Below are 22,851 nucleotides of genomic sequence, written 5' to 3' on the forward strand. Positions count from 1 at the left end.
TGTGCCCAAACTTGCACCCGATCCAGAGCAACCGTATGCGGTTTGCCCTTGCCATCGTATTCCTCTATCACCACCATTAAACCCCTGAAGATCCAGGGTCCTTGGTGCATCACCCTGTTCCAATCCCCAACACAGAACATCTGAATAATGAAGAGATTATCGTCCGCTTCTCGTATCCCCGGATCATATGCCAAACGCCACACGAACTTCATCGTGGTTTTGAAAGACTCGGCGCTGAAGGGTTTGGTACTATGCACTTTTGCCACAGCGAGCCATCGTGTTTCCTCCGAGAACCTCGAGATTTCTTCTTCATCCACCATCACTGCATCTAGCTCCGCCTCCTTAAGCTTCATATTCCTCATGGCTGCCTCCAGATCAACCGGCGCTTTCCCCGTTCCACCACCCTGACGAGGGGCACCAGACGAGGACGCCATTGCAAGGGAGGGAGTCTCGCGGGGAGGATCTGTTTCGAGGGAAGCATCCAATCCTCAACGGCCACCGCCGGAGTAGAGATCCTAAACCCTAGCCGCCGCTAGGGTTAGTTAGACCAAGGTGACGCATTCGACGGACACCTAGCTGTGTTGTGCTAAACGGATGAGTGGGCCGAGATTCCTCATTTAGCCCACACGCCGCGTCGCCGCGTGCACCGATTCGATCACGAACACCGAGCCGATGACGAGTTGAAATCCATTCGGCGTCAGAATCCATATATTTACACGTACGGCAGGAGAAACCAATTACTCACGTTAGCGAAGGAGACATCCACATTGCAGATCGCGCCGGCGGCGTCCACGATGGCTCCATCTTCCTCGGCATCGGGCACGGACGACGGCGGCGGCGACGGCGAGCCCCAGCCGTGCCCGTGCGTGGTGTCCCTGGCCCATCTGCTGCAGGGGCCTGATGCGGCGCTGCCTCAGTACCTGACGCTGTCGCTCACGCCCGCTGACATCGAACTGCGGTGGCCTACACCACCGGAGGAGGTGACGCTGAGGCATATAAACGCACCGCCAGGATACCTATCCCTCACCATGGATGAAGAAGAGGAACCAACTGGACCAAGCGATCCCGCGGCCGCGGACGCCCACACGTCGTCGAACGGCGGCTCACTGGTCGTGAACGATGCCTCGCTCGTGTCGAGGGGTGCGGCCGAAGCGGCGCTCGCGCACGCGGCGACTGCCAACAATGTGCTGCCACCTAAGAAGCGTAAGCTTGCAGATTGTAACGACCAAGAAACGGCGACTGCCAACAGCTCACCGTCGCTCTCGCTGGCGATCGTGATCCATGGCGATTATTCATCGCGACCTTCGACTTCGAGCACACACGGCGGCGGCGACGTCGAGACGCGTTCCATAACAACAATGGCCGTCGAGCCCATCGACGCCGTCCCGCTGCGCGCGGCGTACTTCGTCGGCCCCCCCAAGCCGGCGCCGGCCTGGGTACGCGAGACACTGGGCCTCCCAGTCAACCACCCACTGTACTTTGTCGCCAGCAAGGTGATCGAAAACTCGGACATGAACGCACAGCAGAGCCGCTTCCTCATCCCGCAGGCCATCGCCCGTCTCCGCCCTCTCCTCTCTGACAAGCAACGCATTGAGGCCAACATGGTCGAAGAAGAGCCGGCGCGGAAGAAGAAGAAGACGACGCCGCAGCCGTCCGGTTGCGACGGGGTGAAGCCGAGGATGCTGGGGAAGAAGCACGGCGGGCTGCTCGTGCACGTCGTCGTCAACCGCGACGGTCATCAGATGGACGCTGAGCTGACCACGTGGGATTCCAGCCACACCTCGGTGTTGAAATTCGGGAAGAACCACCAGAGGTTCGTGGGAATGAGTGGCCTGAAACTGAAGGAGAAGGTGCACATATGGGCGCTCCTGCACCCCGATGGTGATCTGTATTTGGTGATCACCGCAGCCGTCGCGCCGCCTGCGCCAGGGCAACCAGTCGCCGAGTGTGATATATAGTGTAAGATGTAAGGTTCTGGTTACACAAGGATAGGTAGCAAAATACCTTAATTCGATACAAATTAGAGCAAATTCCGCTTTTTATCATGTAGTTATACATTAGTGACATGTATTACACATTTAGTGGATCTTCTGTTGAAATATCTTATTTCGGGGACATTTAACACAGTATTGCTTCAGTTTTTCATTTTGCTTGCTTATGTTAGATAGAATTGAAGAGATAAATGCAATGAAGGGAGAGATAATTTCCTTTTTCTGGATGGCTAAGCACGGAGTTTTGAGGAATTAGAACAAATGCACCTTACATTGTGAATTTTTATTAAAAAACAAATACACATCATATAAAGGAACAGATGGAGTATAAAATATGCAGTGTCACATGTTGTATGGAAAATTGCACTTTGCAAAAGGAAGTACGGAAAACTGCAAACAAAAAGACAAACTCCATGAAGAAGACTCAATATAATAGCGAGAACCTAATAAGTAATAATTGGCAATATAGATGCAACCAATTAGGAGGTTGCTCCTGAAAAAATAAATAAGGAATGCTAAAAATAATCAAGCACGTGAAAATGGAAAAAGGAAAGTCCCCAAAATAATAAGCAAAGAACCAAATAAGAAAGCAATAAATCCCAAAATAAAGATATGAATAATCGTATGAAGAATAGGGAATGTCTCTTGTTTTCAAGTATAGAAAAAATAAAGAAAGAGAAAAGTTGTTTTCAACTACAGAAAAAAGCAAAGAACCAAATAAGAAAGCAATAAATCCCAAAATAAAGATATGAATAATCGTATGAAGAATAGGGAATGTCTCTTGTTTTCAAGTATAGAAAAAATAAAGAAAGGGAAAAGTTGTTTTCAAGTACAAAAAAAAAGCAAAGAACCAAATAAGAAAGTAATATATCTCAAAATAAAGATATGAATAATCGTATATGAAGAATAGGGAATGTCTCTTGTTTTCAAGTATAGAAAAAATAAAGAGAGGGAAAAGTTGTTTTCAAGTACAGAAAAAAAAAGGAATAATCGTATATGAAGAATAGGGAATGTCTCTTGTTTTCAAGTATAGAAAAAATAAAGAGAGGGAAAAGTTGTTTTCAAGTACAGAAAAAAAAAGGGCAAAAGGTCCCACCGAGACTTGAACTCGGGTTACTGGATTCAGAGTCCAATGTCCTAACCACTAGACCATGGGACCATTTATTTGTTTATTTATTTGCAGGTTAACTTTTTATAAATATCAGAGCGTGTCAGGCATCCTATATGAGAGTCGTAGATTGTCAGAGAAAATCGAGCACGCTTTCAAGGATTGATCAATCCTCATAAAATTCGCGCTTGTCAACGTTAGATGGATTTCAAGGTAAACTACTCATCGTCGTCAATCACTAGCCTGTGAAAACCAAGAAGAAACTGTATACGTGTTATTGATCACTGAAATGATTTCTACTAGAAGGACATCGTGCGCTTTGCTACGCCGTTTATATTCTTAGGGTTATAAATATTTCATGTACTGTTTTAAAAAAAATTAATAAATATTCGTATTAGTTGGTTTGATGGATGGGGATATAATAAAGTGCATTTTTTTATCACACATGCTAGTTCTACGGACATATTTTGCGGAATTATGCTTATAAATGGATGTATTAATTTATGGTTAGAGATTAGGAAAAAAGTAGACCAACGGTGCAAATCGGTAAGTGATTAGTGGAACAATGTCTGGTATAACCAATGACGAATCATTCGTGAGTGTATCATTTTTTTATTATGGTGTTTGGGTAGATTTTTTTGACCATGTAATAGGACCCCTTTTAATTAGTTAAAAAACATGAGAAAGTTACTTACATCGTGCGATGTGTGTCTTATGCTGATGCTAAACGTGCCATGCGCGACACTTCTATTTTGTCACTCATTCATCGAGAGATCCCACCATGTAGCCAGGATGAACGACCAAATCAATTATGTATCCAATCAAAATTGAAGAGTTGAATGAGGAGCTTTAAATGGAATAGCTTGACGAAGTTAGAGATTTCATTGCCACAACAAAGGATTGACAGAGTCAAAATCAAGGATTGACGGAAGAAACTTAAAAATTAAGGAGCATGGTGTATTAAAAAAAATGAGAGAACTCATTGTAGAATTGTTGACTTGGTCAAAATTAGATGACCCAACTTCATGTTGAAAACTCAATTGATTGTGAAGCCGTAAAAAATAAAGAGCTTAGTGTTATAGAGGATCAAAATAATTAAGTGAGAAATTGTTGATTCGATCAAAATCGATGACCCAATTCCAAATTGATGATCTCAATTGAATGAGAGTCATCCAATTCTAAAGGGTTTAGTGATATAGTATATGAGAAGATTGGAAGAAATTTCGGGACATCTATCATGTATTTGGGACAAAACAAGATATGAAATAGCGACACCATATGCACTAGCAAACACACGTACTAGTGAACAATGCATTCAGGTCTTTCCTTGTGCCTAGATGCGGTATGGACGGACGGAAACAACCCTCATGTCGCCCTCGCACGGGCGACATGGGAGGTCCTCCCGATCTAGCCATCGCAGCCCTTCTCTTCTCCCTCCCATCCCTTCATTATCGTCGAAAGACGTCATCGGGCTAAGCCCGAGGCAGACGGCGGTAGCTGAGGTCCTCCTCCCTTGCTCGCGTGTGGGGTGGTGGGGGATCTCGACGCGAGTGGTGGCGCAACCGAGATCGGATCGGATCATGGTGCGGCGCGATGGCCGACCAAGATTGGATGCAAGCCGACGACGATGGGCTCTAGGCACGGCCTTGGGAGGCGGTTGAGTTGTCCTTTCCGGCTTGGTAGCGGCAACGTGGAGGGGCGTCGTGGAGGATCTGGTGGATGGTCGGTTGTATGTGGGTGTTGCCTTCGGTCAGTTGCCGGCTGTTGTGCCCCGCTCCATGCGGCGACGGATCTGGTGGTCATATCCACCATCGAGGTGGCCGGCCTGAGGCTGGTGGTCGGATCTTGAGATCTGTCATCTAGTCTTGGCTACGAGTCGGGAAGACATAGTTGATGATGAAAACCGAGTCGACGGCGGACGATGGCGGTGTTCTGTGTCGTTGTCTTGATGAAGGCATCGCCGTGTAACTATCATCGATCCACGCGTGCTTCTCCGGGGGAAACCCTAGGATCCGGTCTTCCAGATGGGATGATGATGACACTGTGGTGTCGTTTCTCTCTAGGAAGCATCGTTTGTGGAGTGGCGTTGGAAGACAAAGGCAGGAGGTGGAGCGGCTTCATCTTGCACGGAGCTTCGGTGGTGATGTCAAGACATGCTTGACCGACAAGTGCTACGTTGTTGTTAGAGCATATATCTCCATATGTGGTTTTGGTAATTGATGACAACTCCTATGGACTAATGGTTGCTTTAAGTTATATTTATAGGATTTGTCCATAGGCACTTCTTGAAGTCGATCTGTTGGGTTCAAGGAGTTTATATGATGACCAAGATGTTATTCAAGGTATTATCCAAAGAATGGTCATAGAAACACTAGGTTGATCAAGATCTCAGACAAAGAGCAAATCAAGATGATCAACACACAAAGCGTACAAGATGTACCGAGAGGGATCAAGTGATCCCATGGTATGGTAAGCATTGTCCATTACGTGTTTGTGTACTAACCCATGGTCTTTGTGAGACTCCTATGTGGGGGTTAGGTGTGCTTTCATTGGGCTTGCGTCAAAAGGAAGATCTCATACAACCCATGAAGGATGACGTCAAGTCGTGATCGTCATCAAGATTGTGGTGTGCAAGTTCAAGCGGATCAGCACGAATATATCATTGAAACTATTGTCAATGATCATGTGCTGACAAGGACAACCTCATGTGCTAACAAGGACAAGATCAAGATAAGCATTCCTGAGCACTACATGCTTGATTCTTGTGGATGTTCACATGGTGGACAAATGAAGATGAATACATAAGCTAGGCTTTCCGCATTGTGTATGGGAAAGCTACTTGAAGACTTCATCATGTCTTGCTTTCAACTTGAGCCAAGAAGGAACAACAACATCAAGCTCAGGTGAAAGGGCTAACTCAAAGGTATCAGTTCCTTGACGTTAGTGGTGCGGAGTAATGATCAGCGAATAAAAGTATACACTCAAGTATGGATCATCAGTACTCTTTTATGATTCTTGAGTCCTTAGGGATCCCGCACTATTAAGAGGGGATCACAGGTTTTGCGATGAACTTGCTCAAACTACATCTTCTCTTTCTGTTCAGACCACATCTCCACTGCTCTGCTGTTATCTGAAAACAGAACCAGTGCCTCGGACATCCGGCCTCCTCCGGACGTCTGAGGGCCGGACGACCGATAGCTTCGGAAATCCGGAGTCCTATACCAGAGAAATCAGAGCCATATAACTCGGACTTCCGGCTCTCTCCGGACGTCCGAGGCCCGGATAGCCGACCAGCTTCGGAATTCCGGAACTATGCACCAGAGAAATCAGAGCCATATAACTCGGACTTCCGGCTCTCTCCGGACGTCCGAGGCCCGGATAGCCGACCAGCTTCGGAATTCCGGAACTATGCACCAGAGAAACTTGAGCCATATAACTCGGACTTCCGGCTCCCTCCGGACGTCCGAGGGCCGGTCAAGGCTCGGACGACCGACAGGCTTCAGAAATCCGGAGCCCTGCACCAGAAGAACATGAGCTCTATAACTCGGATTTCCGGCTCCCTCCAGACGTCCGAGGGCCGGACGTCCGAGGGCCGGACGTCCGAGGGCCGGACGTCCGACCCTCGTCGGAAATCCGGAACCTACCACCAGTAGAAGTTGAGTTGTATAACTCGGATTTCCGGTCCTCTCCGGACGTCCGGTCGCTGTGTAATTCAAAATAGTTTCAGTCGTATCTACAGGCCTCGGACGACCGACCCCTGTCGGTCGTCCGACCCCTCGCGGACGCCCGGACTTCCGACAACTGTCGGACGTCCGGACCCTGTGTGACTTAAAGTATCCCCAACGGCTGTATTTCTCTCCCCACTATAAATACCCCCCTCCCACTTCGTGAGAGGGTTGCCTAACACAGCCTTATCCTCATAAGAACACATTTCCACCTCACACACATTTTCTCACTCCAAATCTTAGATCCCAAGAGCATTTGTGAGCCCCTTTGAGGTTTGTTCCAATCAAAAGATAGATCGTCTCCCTCTCCTTCTCTCAACCCAAGCTATTTGTGATTTGAGCAAGTTTTGAGCATTTCCCGTGATCTTGTTACTCTTGGAGGTTGGAGACTCCTAGGCGGTAGGAGTTCTTCGGAGAGGAATCAATCCGTGTGATTTCCCCCGGAAAAGTTTGTGAGGGTTTGGAAGCCACCTCAAAGGCTTACCACTAGTGGTTAAGAAACGCCTTCGTGGTGTTATCTCAAAGGGAGAATAGGGTGAGCCTTCGTGGCATTGGTGTGCCTTCGTGGTAACATCCACCTCTGTAACGGTGACTAGCTTCCCTTCAAGGAAGTGAACATCGGGATACATCTTCGTCTCAGTGACCTTGGTTATCCTTAACCCTAACTCCTTACTTGTGGTTTACTTGTGTTATTTGAGCATACATACATTGCATATTGCTTGTGCTCATTATATTGTGTTTGCCATTTCTTGTACAAGATTAATCATTCAAGCATACCCTCTATATCCACACGTTCATACTTGCAGCCCTTGATACATCGTGTTGATATAGTGTGATCTAGTATCTTGTATTGTTCACCTACTTGTCGTGTGATATAGCTCAAGTAAGTTTGTGTAACTTACTTGTGCTTGTTAGTAACTGTATTGTGTCCATCTTGGTAGATCGTGTTGTTGATACACGTTGCAGTGCCTAGTGCATTTAGGATTTGTGCTTGACAAGTACCCTCTTAGTTTATTTCCGCATTAGGTTCAAGCCAAATCCGAAGAAGTTTTTAAATAGCCTATTCACCCCCCTCTAGGCGTCATCGAGGTCTTTTCAGTTGTGTCATGCATGTTCGACCGGTGCTACGCATGACAGTTCTTTCAGAGACATCAAGCTGTGTCGGCTGGTGGCACTTCGCGGCAGGTGTTGCGGTGTACCGGTAGCGACCGCGACGTGCTCAGCAGTTTACGCGCAGGAAGGTGGTGTCCTTGGGTGCTGTGGTGGCGTCGACAGATGGTCGGACTGACAAGGATGATGCAGATCTATCTCGTGAAGATGGATTGGTGATGGTGCCTTCTAAAATGTGTGGATGTGGTGTACGCTTTAGATTTGTTGCGCCGGTTATAGGTTCCGATACGTTATGTCGACGACGACACCGGTTTTAGATATAAGAAGTGAAGGTACTTCATATTATCGAGTTTGTAGGTATGAGTAGTGGCTTTGGGTGACTTGATGTATGTTTCTGTCAGTTCTTTGTTAAATAATTAATAAAGACAATTGTATGCATCGATTGATGCAGATAGATTGGGTAACCTTTTCAAGAAAAAGACAACAATATTGCTGATTTGGATAAATTTACTATATAAGAAACATGGAATGTCGTATGTTGCATGAAAAATTGCATTTCACAAAAATGAGTATGGAAAACTACAAACAAAAAAGGCAAACTCCATGGACAAGATTCAAAATAACAGCGAGAACCTAATAAGAAAGTAATAATTGGCAATATAGATAAGATCAATTAGGAGGTTGTTCCTGAAAAAAAAATGAGGAATGCTATTTTTTCAAGCACAGAAGAATAGGAAATGTCGTATGTTGTTTTCAAAGTACAGAAAAATCATAGAAGAAAAAAAGAGGTCCCACCGAGACTTGAACTCGGGTTACTGGATTCAGAGTCCAATGTCCTAACCACTAGACCATGGGACCATTCGATGATTCAGTTTTCCAGTTGGTATATTCGTAATAAGAAGAGAGGGTCAGGCATCCGACTACCCTTTCAGGGACTGATCAATCCTCATATAATTCGCGTTAAACTACTCATCGTCATTGTCGTCAATCACTAGTCCGTGTCTTATTTTTAAACCAGCCTTCCGACTAACATTAGTCTCTGTCATCGATGATGAACCGATGCTTGGCATCATTACGATCATCCAGCTCAGCTTCACTATATTCATCCAGAAGTTCAGCGTCACCACCATTATGTTACACCCCTCACCAACTCCAGATGGAGAGGGGCGTCCCTTAAAAGTGAGAGGTTCATTTTACATTCGAAAAATCTTTGCACATACTACAGCATGGTACATTGCTACTCTCGCCAGTTACCGATGTGATGTGTTCTGTTTTCTACAAAATTCTTGCAAATCAACTGAGCAGTAAACCACTAGCAGAGTTTTCAGTCTGTTTTTATGAGTGATATTCCTGAACTCTGAGTAATTCAGTGTAATACAAGATGGCATTCCTGACATGAAACGTACTTCCTTCATTCCTAAATATAAGTCTTTTTTAGAGGTTTCGCTAAGGAACTACATACGGATGCATATAGACATACTTTAGAGTGTAGATTCACTCATTTTGTTCCGTACGTATTCCCCTAGTGAAATGTATAGAAAGACTTGTATTTAGGAACGGAGGGAGTACTCACGGAAACTGGCTCCAATTGCAAGTTAAACATAGAGGCACTCTTTATTATCATAGAGAATGAATCATGCAAGTTAAACAAAGAGAGCACTGTATTCTCATACAACCTTCATACGACTGGCACACCAGGACCAGCATGGCAAACAAATTAGTCCAAACAGCTGCAGTGTCCGACGTTTCACTCACTAATTTCAAGTAAACTACTCGTCGTCATCGTCGTCAAGCACCATTCTGAGTCTTCTTTTCGACCCAGCCTTCTGACTGGCATTAGAGCCTGTCATGTCCCCAGATTCAGACATGTCTTTGTCGTCAACGATCCGTTGCTCGGCATCTTCACTACCATCCAGCTCAGGCTCACTGAAGTCATCCAGCAGTACAGCCTCACCAGCATCACCACCGTTATCGTTAGATGGGTTCAACTCCGGATGGAGAGGAGCATCCCTGAAAAGTGAGAGGTTCATTTCGTAAGTGTTCAAAGCAAAATCATAATATCACATATTATGGTAATTAATGCACTATTGATGGTTATTGATGCCTGCATGTTTCAGCTTTCACTAGGCATAAAGTGTGTATATATACAGTATATGAGCAAACATATGCCCTTAGATATTAAGCTATTCTGCCTCAAAAACAATATTAAGCTATTCCAAGTATGTGAGGTAAATACTTAAATGAGCTTACATGACATTTGAACTTGTAGTCTCAACGCCTGGACCAATGTTCTTCGAAGATTCTTGGTGTTCTTGTTTGTTCTCTGTAACATCTGATGTACTAGATAACCTTCTTTTCTTTCCTCTGTTGTTAAAGAAAATCATAGCATATAAATTGATGATGTTTAGTAATTGGCACATGATACATGAACATTCAATATTGAGTTCCTTTTTTATGTAAAGCTGAATGAGCTCACCTAAGCAGAGATCCTATGATTTCATCATCAGAATCTGTGCCCTGCGAAGCCTCTTGATGCTGTGATATACTCGGTGGAAGATCCACCGAGGCCAGCTCCTTACTTTCGGGTCTGCAATAGATGAATGGAAAAACTCGATACATCAAAACAGACAAGGCAGCGACAAGTACTAGAGCGATCATTATTGCACATACTATAGTAAGGTACTCCAGATGATTATTCATGTTTGCCTGTTTTCAGCTTTCACTAAGCATAAAGTGCATAATACAGGAAACAATGCAACTATTCCAAGTATGTGAGGTAAATTACTTATACGAGCTTACATGATATTTGAACCGATAGCCTCAACGCCAGGACCAGTGTTCTTCGAAGAATCTAGATGTTCTTGTTTATTCTCTGTAATATCTGATGTCGATAACCTTTTCTTCTTCCCTCTACTGTTTAAAATTAGAAGTAATTAATCCCAGTCCAATGTGTTGAGGGAAGAAAAACATACTCCCTCTGTTCCATAATATAAGAGCGTTTATTACACTAGTGTAGTGTAAAAAGCGCTCTTATATTATGGGACGGAGGGAATAGCATATAAATTAATGAGTTTTAACAAATGGCATCATTAACATTCAGTAATCAGTTCTTGATGTATATGAAGCTGATTGAGCTCACCTAAGAAGAGATCCTATGGTCTCATCATCAGAATCTGTGCCCTGTGAAGTCTCTTGATGCTGTGATATACTGGGTACAAGATCCACGGACAGCAGCTCCTTATTTTTGGTTCTGCAATAGATGAAGGGGAACACTCAGCGTGTCAAAAAAGAAGGCAGCATCAAATACTATAGTAATTATTATTGGACATGATATAGTAAGGTACTCTCGCTGGTTATTGACTGTTGTCAGTTTTCACTAAGCATAAGTGCATAATATGGAAACAATATAAGAGAAAACATACACCCTTGGATATTAAGCTATTCCAAGTATGTGAGGTATATAACTTATAGGAGCTTACATGACATTTGAACTGATAGTCCCAGCGCCCAGAGCAATGTTCTTCGGGGAATCTAGGTGTTCTTGTTTATTCTCTGTAATATCTGATGTCGATAACCTTTTCTTCTTCCCTCTACTGATTAAAAATAGAAGTAATTAATCCCAGTCCAATGTGTTGAGGGAAGAAAAACATAGCATGTAAATTAATGAGTTTTAACAATTGGCATCATGAACATTCAGTAATCAGTTCTTGATGTATATGAAGCTGATTTTTTTTTAGAAAAGGAGGCATCGCCCCGGCCTCTGCATCGAGTGATGCATGCAGCCTTGTATATGAAGCTGATTGAGCTCACCTAAGAAGAGATCCTATGGTCTCATCATCAGAATCTGTGCCCTGCGAAGTCTCTTGATGCTGTGATATACTGGGTACAAGATCCACGGACGGCAGCTCCTTATTTTTGGTTCTGCAATAGATGAAGGGGAACATTCAGCGTGTCAAAAAAGAAGGCAGCATCAAGTACTATAGTAATTATTATTGGAGATGATATAGTAAGATACTCTCACTGGTTATTGACTGTTTTCAGTTTTCACTAGGCATAAGTGCATAATATAGAAACAATATAAGAGAAAACATACACCCTCGGATATTAAGATATTCCAAGTATGTGAGGTATATAACTTATAGGAGCTTACATGACATTTGAACCTATAGTCTCAACGCCCGGAGCAATGTTCTTCGAAGAATCTAGGTGTTCTTGTTTATTCTCTGTAACATCTGATATCGATAACCTTTTCTTCTTTCCTCTACTGTTTAAAATAAAAGTAGTTAGTCCTAGTAAAATGTGTTGAGGGAAGAAAATCATAGCATATAAATCAATGAGTTTTAACAACTGGCATCATGAACATTCAGTGATCAGTTTTTTATGTATATGAAGCTGAATGAGCTTACCTAAGCAGAGATCCTATGGTCTCATCATCAGAATATGTCCCTTGCGGAGCCTCTTGATGCCGTGATTTACTCCGTGAAAGGTCCACTGAAGGCGGCTCCTTATTTTTGGTTCTGCCATAGATGAAGAGAAACACTCAATATGTCAAAACAGACAAAGACACAGCATAAAACTATTTCACATATCTGTGGCATGTTCACTCTCAGTTCTTAGGAAGGGAAAATGCAACCTAGAGTCCTAAATTAGTTGCATATTTTGCCTATGATGAAACTAAGAAAAACTAACTTGACAATACATGCTATGGACTGTAGTCTAAAGAATAAATGACATACAAGATCAAATAATATGATTCTATTTTGCAGAAGCAACTGTTTTTTCATACATCCCATGGCATTTCAGTCGTAATCACTGGCAACTTCAAATAGAGTTAAGCAAAAATATCGACATTCTTTATTGATTTCAATTACATGCTGGCAAAATTTCCAGCCATTTTCATCAATCATACTTTCTGATATAAAGGCTTTTTTAATAGCAAAACAGTTTTTTTGTAGCACACACAAAAGCTTTGCATATCCTTTTATTAAGGGCAAAACAAACGCAAAGAAAAAAATATCATGCCAATAAAATTAACTCATGAAAGCAACTCAATGCGGGAATTTACCTGGCCTTAAGTGCTTGCAATGTTTCTTCATCAGATGATACTGGATGATTATCGTTGTTGTCATCCTTACTGCTTAACCGATGTAGTCTTTTCCTTCTGCGCCTGAAAATGCAAGCTAGACTTAATGACAAGTAACAACCAATTAGCTATTAAATCACACTAATTTATTTTCAGAATGTGCTTAGGGCATTGTATGCACTAGTTCTGACATCTTTAACATGCCAAATTGAGTGTTCCATCTTACTGCTAACTGTGCATAACTGAATGTCAAGCTTGTAATACAGGTTCACAGCCATGGAGGAAGAATGGCACAGCTCATCCTTTATAATACTCACCGTGTGCTTTCTGGCTGGGGATCATCCAGCATGTCGTTTTGCGGTTGTGCAACCAGACCTTCTGCTGAAAGAGATGCCTCTGGAACTTTTGTCCTCCTAGTGACATTCCTGAGACCTAGCTGTGTAAGCTTTCGAGAAATTTGAGCCGACGATATCTTTCCACTGGGATCTAGAGCTTCAGCAATTAGATGACTGCATTTGCGGTCATCCTTATATCTGTAACATACAAGGAATAAACATTCGGGGATCATCATGTGATTCATGCCCAAGTACTAAACATTATTACATACTCATAAGTACAAACATCACTTCTTTCCAGTTCCAGCTTGGCGAAGCATGTTCTATGAATTGACAGTGATCTTATCCTTTCTTGACATAAATTGATCACTTACTTCTCATGAAGATCTCTGATAAGCTTCTCTTGCTCTTCATTAAAAATGGATCGCCCTCGTCTCTTTGGGGCCTCTTTATTCTGAGAGCCTCTAGATATAGTAGTCCTAAATCAAGTCAATCTAATCAAAGAGCTAGTCTAGGGGAAGCATCTGTGTTCAAATGCAGAGCTAGAAATAAAACAAACCTATCATTATCCTCAGCTTCACTGTCTGAAAGTGACAGTAATATGCTCCTTTTGTCTCTGGCGCCCATGCTCTTCTGAGTATCGCCTTCCCGTTCACCAGAAGATGAATCTCCATTCCTGTTCAAGTTCACACATGAATGGAAATAAATTATCTACTAACACAACATTAATGGACAATTGGACATACACAAGACAAACTTACTTATCACCATCATATGGTTCATGTGGTATATCATAGTCAGCTTCATCATCACCAAGAGAATCTGCTATATTTACTGAACCTCCCCATCCCTTACTTGAACCAACTTCACTACCCTTACTGTAACCATCTCCCTTGAGCTCATTCAGTAGATAATCAGCATCAATGCAGTGGCATTCCTTTTTTGTCTTCCAAAAGAGTGTATCAACAAATAACAGTGGCTGTTTTTTCATTGCTCTCACCAACTTCCTTACAATTTTAGAAAGAAAATTTACAATATTTGCATACTCCTTTGAACTCGAAGACTTCTGTTCAGCTAATATATCATAGAAAGTAGTCAGAAGCGATAGCTGCACAAGACAGAGAGTATAATGTCAGACCCCAAGAAAATACAGCCCTGATGAAAAATATATAACAGGAAGCTATTACCTGATATAGCATTGGTGACACATCTAGATCTTCACAGAATCTCCGCAGCATGCATATGATGTAATGGTTTGTTCGAAAGGAGTTAGTCTTATAGTACTTCAACAACCAGCATATATTTTGGACAACAGAATTGTTGGCTAGGCTGGATATTAACCGCGATACGTCAAAATCAACTTCACTTGTAGCTGGGGGGCCATCATCACTTGAAGAATCTGAAGCATCTTCCTCTTCATTAATGGTATTTCTTTTCTTTTCAGCACTGCCTGCAGAAGATGGATCACCTCCAAGCTGTGTGGTACAAGTATCTTCCTCTTCATTAATGGGATTTCTTTTCTTTTCACCACTGCCTGCAGAAGATGGATCACCTCCAAGCTGTGTGGTACAAGTATCTTCCTCTTCATTAATGGGGTTTCTTTTCTTTTCACCACTGCCTGCAGAAGATGGATCACCTCCAAGCTGTGTGGTACAAGTATCATCCTCTTCATTAATGGGATTTCTTTCCTTTTCACCACTGCCTGCAGAAGATGGATCACCTCCAAGCTGTGTTGTGCTCTCCAGATTAACAGCCGTATCCACAATTGTATCTGGCAGATCTGTGCCATCGGAATCAACTTTCACTTGCTCCGAGAGAGTAGGTTCTGCTAGAGGATCCTCACTTCCCAAATCTGGAAGTGAATCAGATGCAGCTTTAGTCCCATCTGTTGGGTCTATATAGCTCTGCTCCACATTCTCTGTTTCAAGTTTGGTACTCTCATGTTTGTCCTCTGACGTCTTCCTTTTTCTGCCCTTTCTTGTCCTTTTCGCAACCTAAATTGAGGGGGTGATTAATAATCATATCAAAAAGGAAGGAGGGTCCGATTGCTTCAGCATGAAGCTTGTCATCTTTACATAAGCAGTTGAAATTTGGTACAATAAAACGTAGTTGCTGAAGAATGACGATCCACACTTGATGTAACTTGTGGTGGACGACACAAGCAAGAATATATTGATGTTGGGACTGAAACCAACATACCCTTAAAGCACCACGTGCTTGAAGCTTCTCCATCAGCTGTAGCATGATATGAACTGTTTCTAGTAAATCCGCAAGAGCACTGATAAAAAACAGACAAGTGAAACAATGGTTGGAAGCATATACAAGTAGAGCGTACATTTAGTTCGTTAAATGAATAAACAAAATATTGTGGACCTCCATTGTGCAGAAATAAACTACATCAAAATCCTTAAATACCCTTTCAAAAAACCATAGGGTGCAGGGTGCAACAACTTGTACATTCATAGATCCCACTTTTATCATTAGACATCACAAGAGTTGCAACTTACAATGTGCACCCATAAGCTAAATGTTAGAATGTGCACGCACTGGTATTTTCAGGTGCAATGGAGGAAGAAAAACAAATGTGCGCCCGCTGGGCCCAATGTATTCAAGATGTACATTGAACTTTTGTAAAGCAGGGAAACAACTAGAGAACATCCCTAATTTTCATAATGGAAAAATGTTACACGGAGAACTGCTTGAAGTACATGTTGGGAACAAGACTATTGTTCTAATGGATGTCTATAAGTTGCATATACATGTGGGCATCATTTCTACCAAGCAGACAAGTATGCGCAAATTGCAAAGTAAAGTTTCTATCAAATACATGTCAGCAAAGCATAATAGCGATTCAGTCCCTTTAGCATATTCCAACGCGTCATGTTTAAGCAGTAAATAAATACTGGTACATAACATATTATGAATTTCTGAAAAAGGAACTTTTGTATGAACCTTTTTGGTTGCTTATGAGTATCAAAAGATCTGAACAAGTTCAGGAGAAACTTAGTGAGGCCTCTTTCTGTCTGATCATAGAACAGCTTATACAGTAAAACACGGGCTGTTTGAGATTCCCTTGAATCTTCAGGATGAACTTTTACCACCAAATATATCATGCCAATCTGCAAAGGAAAATTGTTTGGTGTGTGGATTCGGATAAGTCAAAGATAGAGACCATGAAAACATACTAAAGGAACACGCTCAGGGAATTATGAAACTAAGCAAGTTCATATTTCTTAAGAAAAAAAAAATCTCCTTTTCAGACTAGCAATGTTTTGTGATTCTCTTTGTAGACCAAGTTTAACAGAGTTCTCAGACAACAAATGATAAATAAAAATAACCAATAGATCCTATATGCAGTTTATGAAGCTTAACAAATTAATATCTGGTTACTAGTTAGGTGCTTGGTAGCTGATACTTGTCATTACCACCAACATTCAGGGAGCAGAAGTTGATAAATAAATCATACTACTTGCTGGTAGTGAAATGGCTTCAAACTTCGCCTAGTTATGGATAAACAGTAAACAAACCACGCTCAAGCCTAGTTTCAATGTCTACTTTTCTTTTTAATCAAGATCAAAGTTGGCAATGCAAATTTGGTTTTGGCACAGCTATCTGAGCAATACTCCAATTTACTTGTTATAAACCTTTTTCAGGAACAGAAACTGAACCAAGCTCAACCAAAACAATGGATCAAATTTTCAAAGTTAAGCCTGGCTGATTTTACTCAGACTTCACTTGCTTAAAGCATTACTATTTTTGTTTGAGAATGTTAATGTCAATGTCAACATAGTGGTATACAAACCGTTCTCAAGCTCATTGGCTAAGAAGAAAAATGGAAGAGATATACAAGATCTACGTATAGTGTCCCTGTCTTAAATGTACGGCATACATATTTGCTTACCATGTTCTTCATTAAGGAGCCAGCAGCTGAAAGAGTTTTGTAATCCTTAGAATGCTTCAGGTCTTCATAGGCATCACGCCACCTCGACAAGACTACATTGAACATGTCTTCATTTAATGTGGCTGCAACAGGTCCACATATGTCACCACGAAACGGCAGATCATCACATTCATTGCCTGGTGAAGTCTCGGACAGCTGGGGCCCAGCACTAGATTTCTGACCAAAAGAATGACACGTCACAAAACAGCGTGACAACAAGATGACAATCACATTTCTGCATGAATGGTTATAATCATGGTATTCTGTCCAATTAAGCTAATGTATTCCCTAAAAAATAGGTAACAGACTAAAAAATCTAACAAAAACAAAAGATAACATAACAAAGTTGTATGTATTGCAAAAAGAAATCGCTGGCGTACAACTTAAATTGCATGCATTGCATTAGTGAAGACAAAACCAACTACATATGAGCAGATATTGGCAATTCCGGTCAACATTGCCTAGGTAATAAGAACATGAAACGCCAAGTAGGTATAGGAAAATGCAGAGCATCACAGCCCATGAGTTCAGTTCCAAACCTGCGCATTTGATGCTTTCTCGTGTTGAAAAGCTAAGACAAAGCAAACGACTTTGAAGAATGTAATGTTATCAGATGTCTCGATAGAATCATGCTGCTTCACGATATCATCACAAACAGACTGCATCAGGACTGAAAAGCACTGTGTTATCTCAAGCTTATAAAAATATGGGATAGTAATAGTTTGGTAAACAGAGCGGTTAAGTTACCATTATATCCTCCAGATAAAAATTGATCCATGAAACTTCTTAGCATTTCCATAATACCCTCCTTTGGTATGTAAAGAAGTTCATTATCCCATGCTATCCTTTTCTGAGGGCCTCTTTGGACATTACGTATTTTCCGGAGGCTATTTGCAGATGACATTGCTGAGCTGGGATTCCCTTTGCACAATGATTTAGACCCATCCTGTAAGATCATGTACAACACAACGATTTATCCACTTATGATGTAGAATCTAAATAACAGCATTAGACTATATGCGCTACCACTGAAAGGCATGTAAAAATTCCATTGAGTGCGTGATTCTCCGCGTTTCGCTGCCTGAACATCCTTTTTTCCCTCTCTTCCTTCTCCATCATCAATCTCAATGAATCAACTGATGTATCAATATCTCCATTGACCTGCTCCTACGAAACATTGAAAGAGTAACATAGTTCTCATTGTAAGTCACAGGAAAGGGGTCATCTAGAGAAATAGATTAATTCGTTTTGAAGAACAGGTATAACCTTTGAGACATCTGTACGAACTTTGGCGATCAATTCTGGGTCCCGGCCCAAGAAAAGATAATGAAAGATTTCCAACAAAAGAAGGTTTTCATGCTTGAGATAACCAGAGGGCTCATCAATATGTTGAGCTAGCACTAAGATTAGGTCCATCATATTTTCTTTAAACATGAGCTCTAAAAAGCTGTCAGCCAGGTACAATAACTGGGTAGCTTCCCCAGATGCCTTCTGAGGCAATGTGATTTCTTGAATGGCCAAGACGTTGCGGAATAAAGTAAGCACCAGCTGTACTAGCTTCCAGTCATCTTCCGCGAATGAAGTTCTGATTGCCATTGAAAAGTAATTCATGAACGTTGAACTTACTAGAGCAAAGGAAACATGGTGTAATTGAACTAGTAAATCAATGTGAACAGGACGGAATGAGAATTGACAGAACATGCATGCTATTTGCACAACTGGCCTTTATGCAACAAAACAGAAAAGGATAAATATAATATATTTTAAGGAATAAGTATAGTAGTCTTTTGGGCATTATTTACACTTTAATGGGTACATCAAATACCTTATGTTTGGTCGCAGTTTTGATAAAAAGAAAGAAAAAAAAACAGGTGCATATTTATTTTTGTTTCACGAGCATAGTCCAGTGCAGATGAAGATAGTAGCTAGCATCAAATTGACATGCAGATCAGGCATAATCATCTTGCTCATGTGCCAATGACATTGATAAATTATAACTTACAAACATATTACAGCATGATAAAAGCATGACCTCATCTGATACACAAGTGGAACCGAAAGTAGCAACGGAAGTGAATTCACCTTTCCAGATGATCCAATGGGTCCTCAAGAAGAGACACAATCACTGCGATTGCAACATTCCGTGTCAGTGCAGCCTTCAAATCCCACAGATACTCTATCTGTTGAGCAACATCCTCTGACAAAGGATCGACAGGCATGGTAAGGAATACCAGCACTTTCACTTCAAAAAAAAAGGAAGGAAAACAATAAGCCTTGTAATGTCGCATCAGTTAATCCAATTAAAAGCACAACATGTAGCTATATAAAGGGTAAGAGACAAATATTACAGTGATAGAACTTGATACAAACTCAATTCCAGATGAATTACAAGTAAATAAAACTTTGACCCTTAACATATATTTAGGTCTTCAGGGTCAAAACATGGCACGAAGGAGCGTGCATTCTTATCAGACTACCATATCCTAATCTATAAGACTGAATTACACCCATAACAATTTCTTATAGATTTTACCAAAATGTTATGACCGTAAGTAATGATCAAGTTTCTCAAGAGATTAATGCTCAAAGATTTATGGCGGAAGTTTGCTAAAAAGAATCACCACGGAGATCATTCTAGTGGCTACAACAATGTATATTTGCGAACATAGGGAGTAGAGCCTGGGACCTTCCATGCATAACAAAGTTCAAAACCATTGCATATTTGTCAATGTAGGGAGAGCAGGGATCATGATCTTCAGTCTGGTTAACAAACTCTTCCATGTAACCAAGTACTCCTGAAGTTCAAAACTACAGACTGATAACCTCAGATAAGAAAAACTGCCCACTGAAAATTAGATAGCGGATACTGTTATTTAGCAAACGGATCCGAACTGACAGCCACTACTTGTTTTTGTTTAGCAATATATAAGTTGTACAACAGAACTGCACAGATATGCACGATAGGAGAAATGATGACCTGGTTATGGAATGTGCAAATTCGCTTCCAAGAATCGAGGCAGCAAAATGTGGACAGTTTCAGAGGCTCCTCTACCCTCAAAATCAGTTCTTTTAATCTAATCTAATTGCACTAGAGTTTCAGATCTTGTGTGGGCTCCGTCCGTGCAGAGCATCACGACAATTTCAGAGTTTCAGGAAGGAGGGGGGATAAAAAGTGTACCTGCCGTGATGACGAGGTTGCGGTCGGATTGGTAGTTCTCGATGATGGGCACCAGATCCCTGGACGCGATCTTCCACTTGCAGACCTGCTTGAAGACCTCCCGCCGCTCCGGGTCGTCCCGCCGCAGCAGCCTCTGCAGATCCTTCAGGTTGTCTGCAGAAAACAGAAACGCGCGCGCAGCGGAGGTCAGCGAACACCGAACGGCCGGAGGCGAACGGAAGGGAGGAGGGGCGTACCGAGGCAGTGTTCGCCCTTGACGTAGCCGACGGCGGCCCCGTCGTCGTCCTCCTCCGCGGCCCCGAGGCCGGCGCAGGTGAGCGAGAGCATCGCCGAGTCCATGCCGCTCCGCTAGGGCCGGTGCGTGGAGGCGGGGTGGGGGTGGGGTGGGGGGAGGAGAGGTGGATCCAGCGGAGCGGGACGGAAGGGAAGCGGTGTGGAGAAGACGATGAGATTTGGGGTGATTTTTGCCGCCGCCGCGCGCCATTCCTACGGGGGTTTCCCGCGCTTTTGTCTCCGCTCGGTGGGCCGTCACTGGCCCCTCGCTCTCCCTCCCTCCGTCCAGTGGGCCTCTCACCTGCCCATTCGGCCCGACTAAGTGGATCACCCAGCAATTACGGCCCGACTGCTGAGTGAAAAAAAGAAGAAGAAAGAAGGAAAAAAAAGGTAAGGATCAGACCGGAGCAAAGCCGGAGGAGAAGAAGGCAGCGACCGAGCGACCATGTCCATGGCGGTGCCGAGCTCGCTCCGCGCCCTGGCTGCCCCAGCCCTCCGCCCCCACCCTCTCATGAGGAGCGGGGCCGCGCGCCCGTCGCCGCCGCACGGAGCCGCGCGGGGGATGATGTTGATGGCCCGGCGGAGGGGCGTGGCGGCTGCGGCGGCGGCGGTGGCGGCGGACGCGGAGTGGCTGGAGCGGCTGCCGGAGAAGAAGAAGCCGCTGTACGCGCACAGCCTGCCGTGCATCGAGGCGTGGCTGCGCAGCGTCGGGTTCGCGCAGTCCCGCGAGGACCGCGCCGTCTGGGTCGCCGAGACGCCGCTCTGGCACGCCCGCCTCAGCCTCGACGTCACCGACCTCCACATCAGGTAACCCGCCCGCCCACGCCGGCCGCCGCGCCGCTCTTCTGTAGAAAAAAAAAATCTCTCCGACTGAAGAGGAATTGGAGAGCGCTGTGCATTGATTCGGCTTCAGACAGTTCTTGCTCCTGCTTCGGCTGAAAAATTCGATGATGCCAGTGTGTTCTTGCAGCTTAGTTAGCCGAATAGACATGTCAGAATGCTCAACAGTTCATCATTTTTATCATCCCAAGCCAAAGGATTATTGTTCAGCTAGCTCGACAAATACTACACTGATAACCAAGCTGACAGTGCGATTACTGCTCTTTTAGTCAGAAACAAATGGCCTGCACTTCTCAGATCATACTACTATTGACTTCATAATTTAGCACCCCTGACCACCTGAATTCCAAGATCAAGCCGCATCCTCATAACACCAAATGCAATGCTTCCAGTGTGTTCTTGCGGCGTAGTTAGCCCAGTGTAGCAACTACTCCCTCCGTTCCTAAATATACCTCTTTAAAGAGGTTTTATTAGTGGACTACATACGGATGTATATAGACATACTTTAGAGTATAGATTCACTCATTTTGCTTCGTATGTAGACTTTTAGTAAAATATCTTAAAAGACTTATATTTAGGAACGAAGGGAGTAGTAATCGGCACGTCACATTGCTCAACAGTTGGTTGTCTTCATTTTCCCCAAGGATTGTGGTGGATCTGCAAATCCTCCACTGCTAACCACGCTGCGAATGCAAATACTACTGTTGTTTTAAATAGAGATGTCATTCTATTCTACCCTCACCAGAACATACTGACTCTTTTATAATTTAGCACATGGCTACCTGAATTTTTCTAAGATCGAACCTACAACCTAACGGCACTAGAAAGCATGAGATTCTTTGCTGATCGGCTGAATCATTATTTGCCAAGAAACTGATTATTAATCACTGAACCCTACTATCTTGAATCAACCTAATATCAGATACCTGAAGAGCGGCCCCGGGAACCTGGAGAAGGACATGGAGAGGAGGTTCAGCTACGCCCTGAGCAGAGAAGACATCGAGAACGCCATCCTCGGCGGACCTTGATAATCAATCCCCATCCATCACCCAGCTCGATCAAAACTAGGACCCTCTGTCCAAGCACGACCACTCCATGCAAAATCCATTGTTCAAGTCTAATGTAATGTCGGAATTCAGTCATGTGACACTAATTTCAACGTGGTTAATCAACACAAGCGAGATGTCAGCATTCAGTGCCAGTGTCGCCTCTGTTTTCAAGCAGACTTGTACAGACATTTTCTCTTCTAAGAAAACATTTTGTCTGGA

General features: G+C 43.1%; 2 protein-coding genes and 2 non-coding genes across 12 annotated transcripts; 1 reads left to right on the forward strand and 3 right to left on the reverse strand.

Annotated features, from left to right (window-relative positions):
• Nucleotides 1–3,078: 3,078 nt before the first annotated feature.
• TRNAQ-CUG lies at nucleotides 3,079–3,150 on the reverse strand. The gene has a single exon. It is a non-coding gene; the product is annotated as a tRNA-Gln (tRNA).
• A 5,570-nt stretch (nucleotides 3,151–8,720) lies between these two features.
• On the reverse strand, nucleotides 8,721–8,792 carry TRNAQ-CUG. Its single transcript has one exon. It is a non-coding gene; the product is annotated as a tRNA-Gln (tRNA).
• A 730-nt stretch (nucleotides 8,793–9,522) lies between these two features.
• LOC123450975 (protein timeless homolog) lies at nucleotides 9,523–20,832 on the reverse strand. Of its 9 annotated transcripts, none has more exons than XM_045128014.1 (25): nucleotides 20,707–20,829; nucleotides 20,471–20,623; nucleotides 19,375–19,534; nucleotides 18,559–18,877; nucleotides 18,319–18,453; nucleotides 18,040–18,238; nucleotides 17,832–17,962; nucleotides 17,254–17,469; nucleotides 16,305–16,471; nucleotides 15,552–15,630; nucleotides 14,540–15,346; nucleotides 14,114–14,460; nucleotides 13,912–14,028; nucleotides 13,727–13,831; nucleotides 13,335–13,550; nucleotides 13,000–13,101; nucleotides 12,341–12,451; nucleotides 12,085–12,198; nucleotides 11,745–11,855; nucleotides 11,414–11,527; nucleotides 11,074–11,184; nucleotides 10,734–10,847; nucleotides 10,411–10,521; nucleotides 10,185–10,298; nucleotides 9,523–9,944 (listed from the first exon to the last, which is right to left on the reverse strand). In XM_045128014.1, the coding sequence occupies exons 1-25, from the start codon at nucleotides 20,807–20,809 to the stop codon at nucleotides 9,704–9,706; spliced, it is 4,497 nt and encodes a 1,498-aa protein (XP_044983949.1). In that variant the 5' UTR covers nucleotides 20,810–20,829; the 3' UTR covers nucleotides 9,523–9,703. The 9 variants fall into 9 exon arrangements, with proteins under 9 accessions (XP_044983949.1, XP_044983936.1, XP_044983944.1 ...); XM_045128001.1 differs by having other exon boundaries at nucleotides 12,085–12,195; nucleotides 18,319–18,459; XM_045128009.1 differs by having other exon boundaries at nucleotides 10,734–10,844; nucleotides 18,319–18,459.
• Nucleotides 20,833–21,137: 305 nt separating this feature from the next.
• Nucleotides 21,138–22,851, forward strand: LOC123451034. The gene is made up of 2 exons (XM_045128054.1): nucleotides 21,138–21,550; nucleotides 22,506–22,851. Exons 1-2 carry the CDS (start codon nucleotides 21,189–21,191, stop codon nucleotides 22,609–22,611), a joined length of 468 nt encoding a protein of 155 aa, XP_044983989.1. The 5' UTR covers nucleotides 21,138–21,188; the 3' UTR covers nucleotides 22,612–22,851.

Source organism: Hordeum vulgare, chromosome 1H (assembly GCF_904849725.1).
Source record: "Hordeum vulgare subsp. vulgare chromosome 1H, MorexV3_pseudomolecules_assembly, whole genome shotgun sequence".
Lineage (NCBI taxonomy): Eukaryota > Viridiplantae > Streptophyta > Magnoliopsida > Poales > Poaceae > Hordeum > Hordeum vulgare.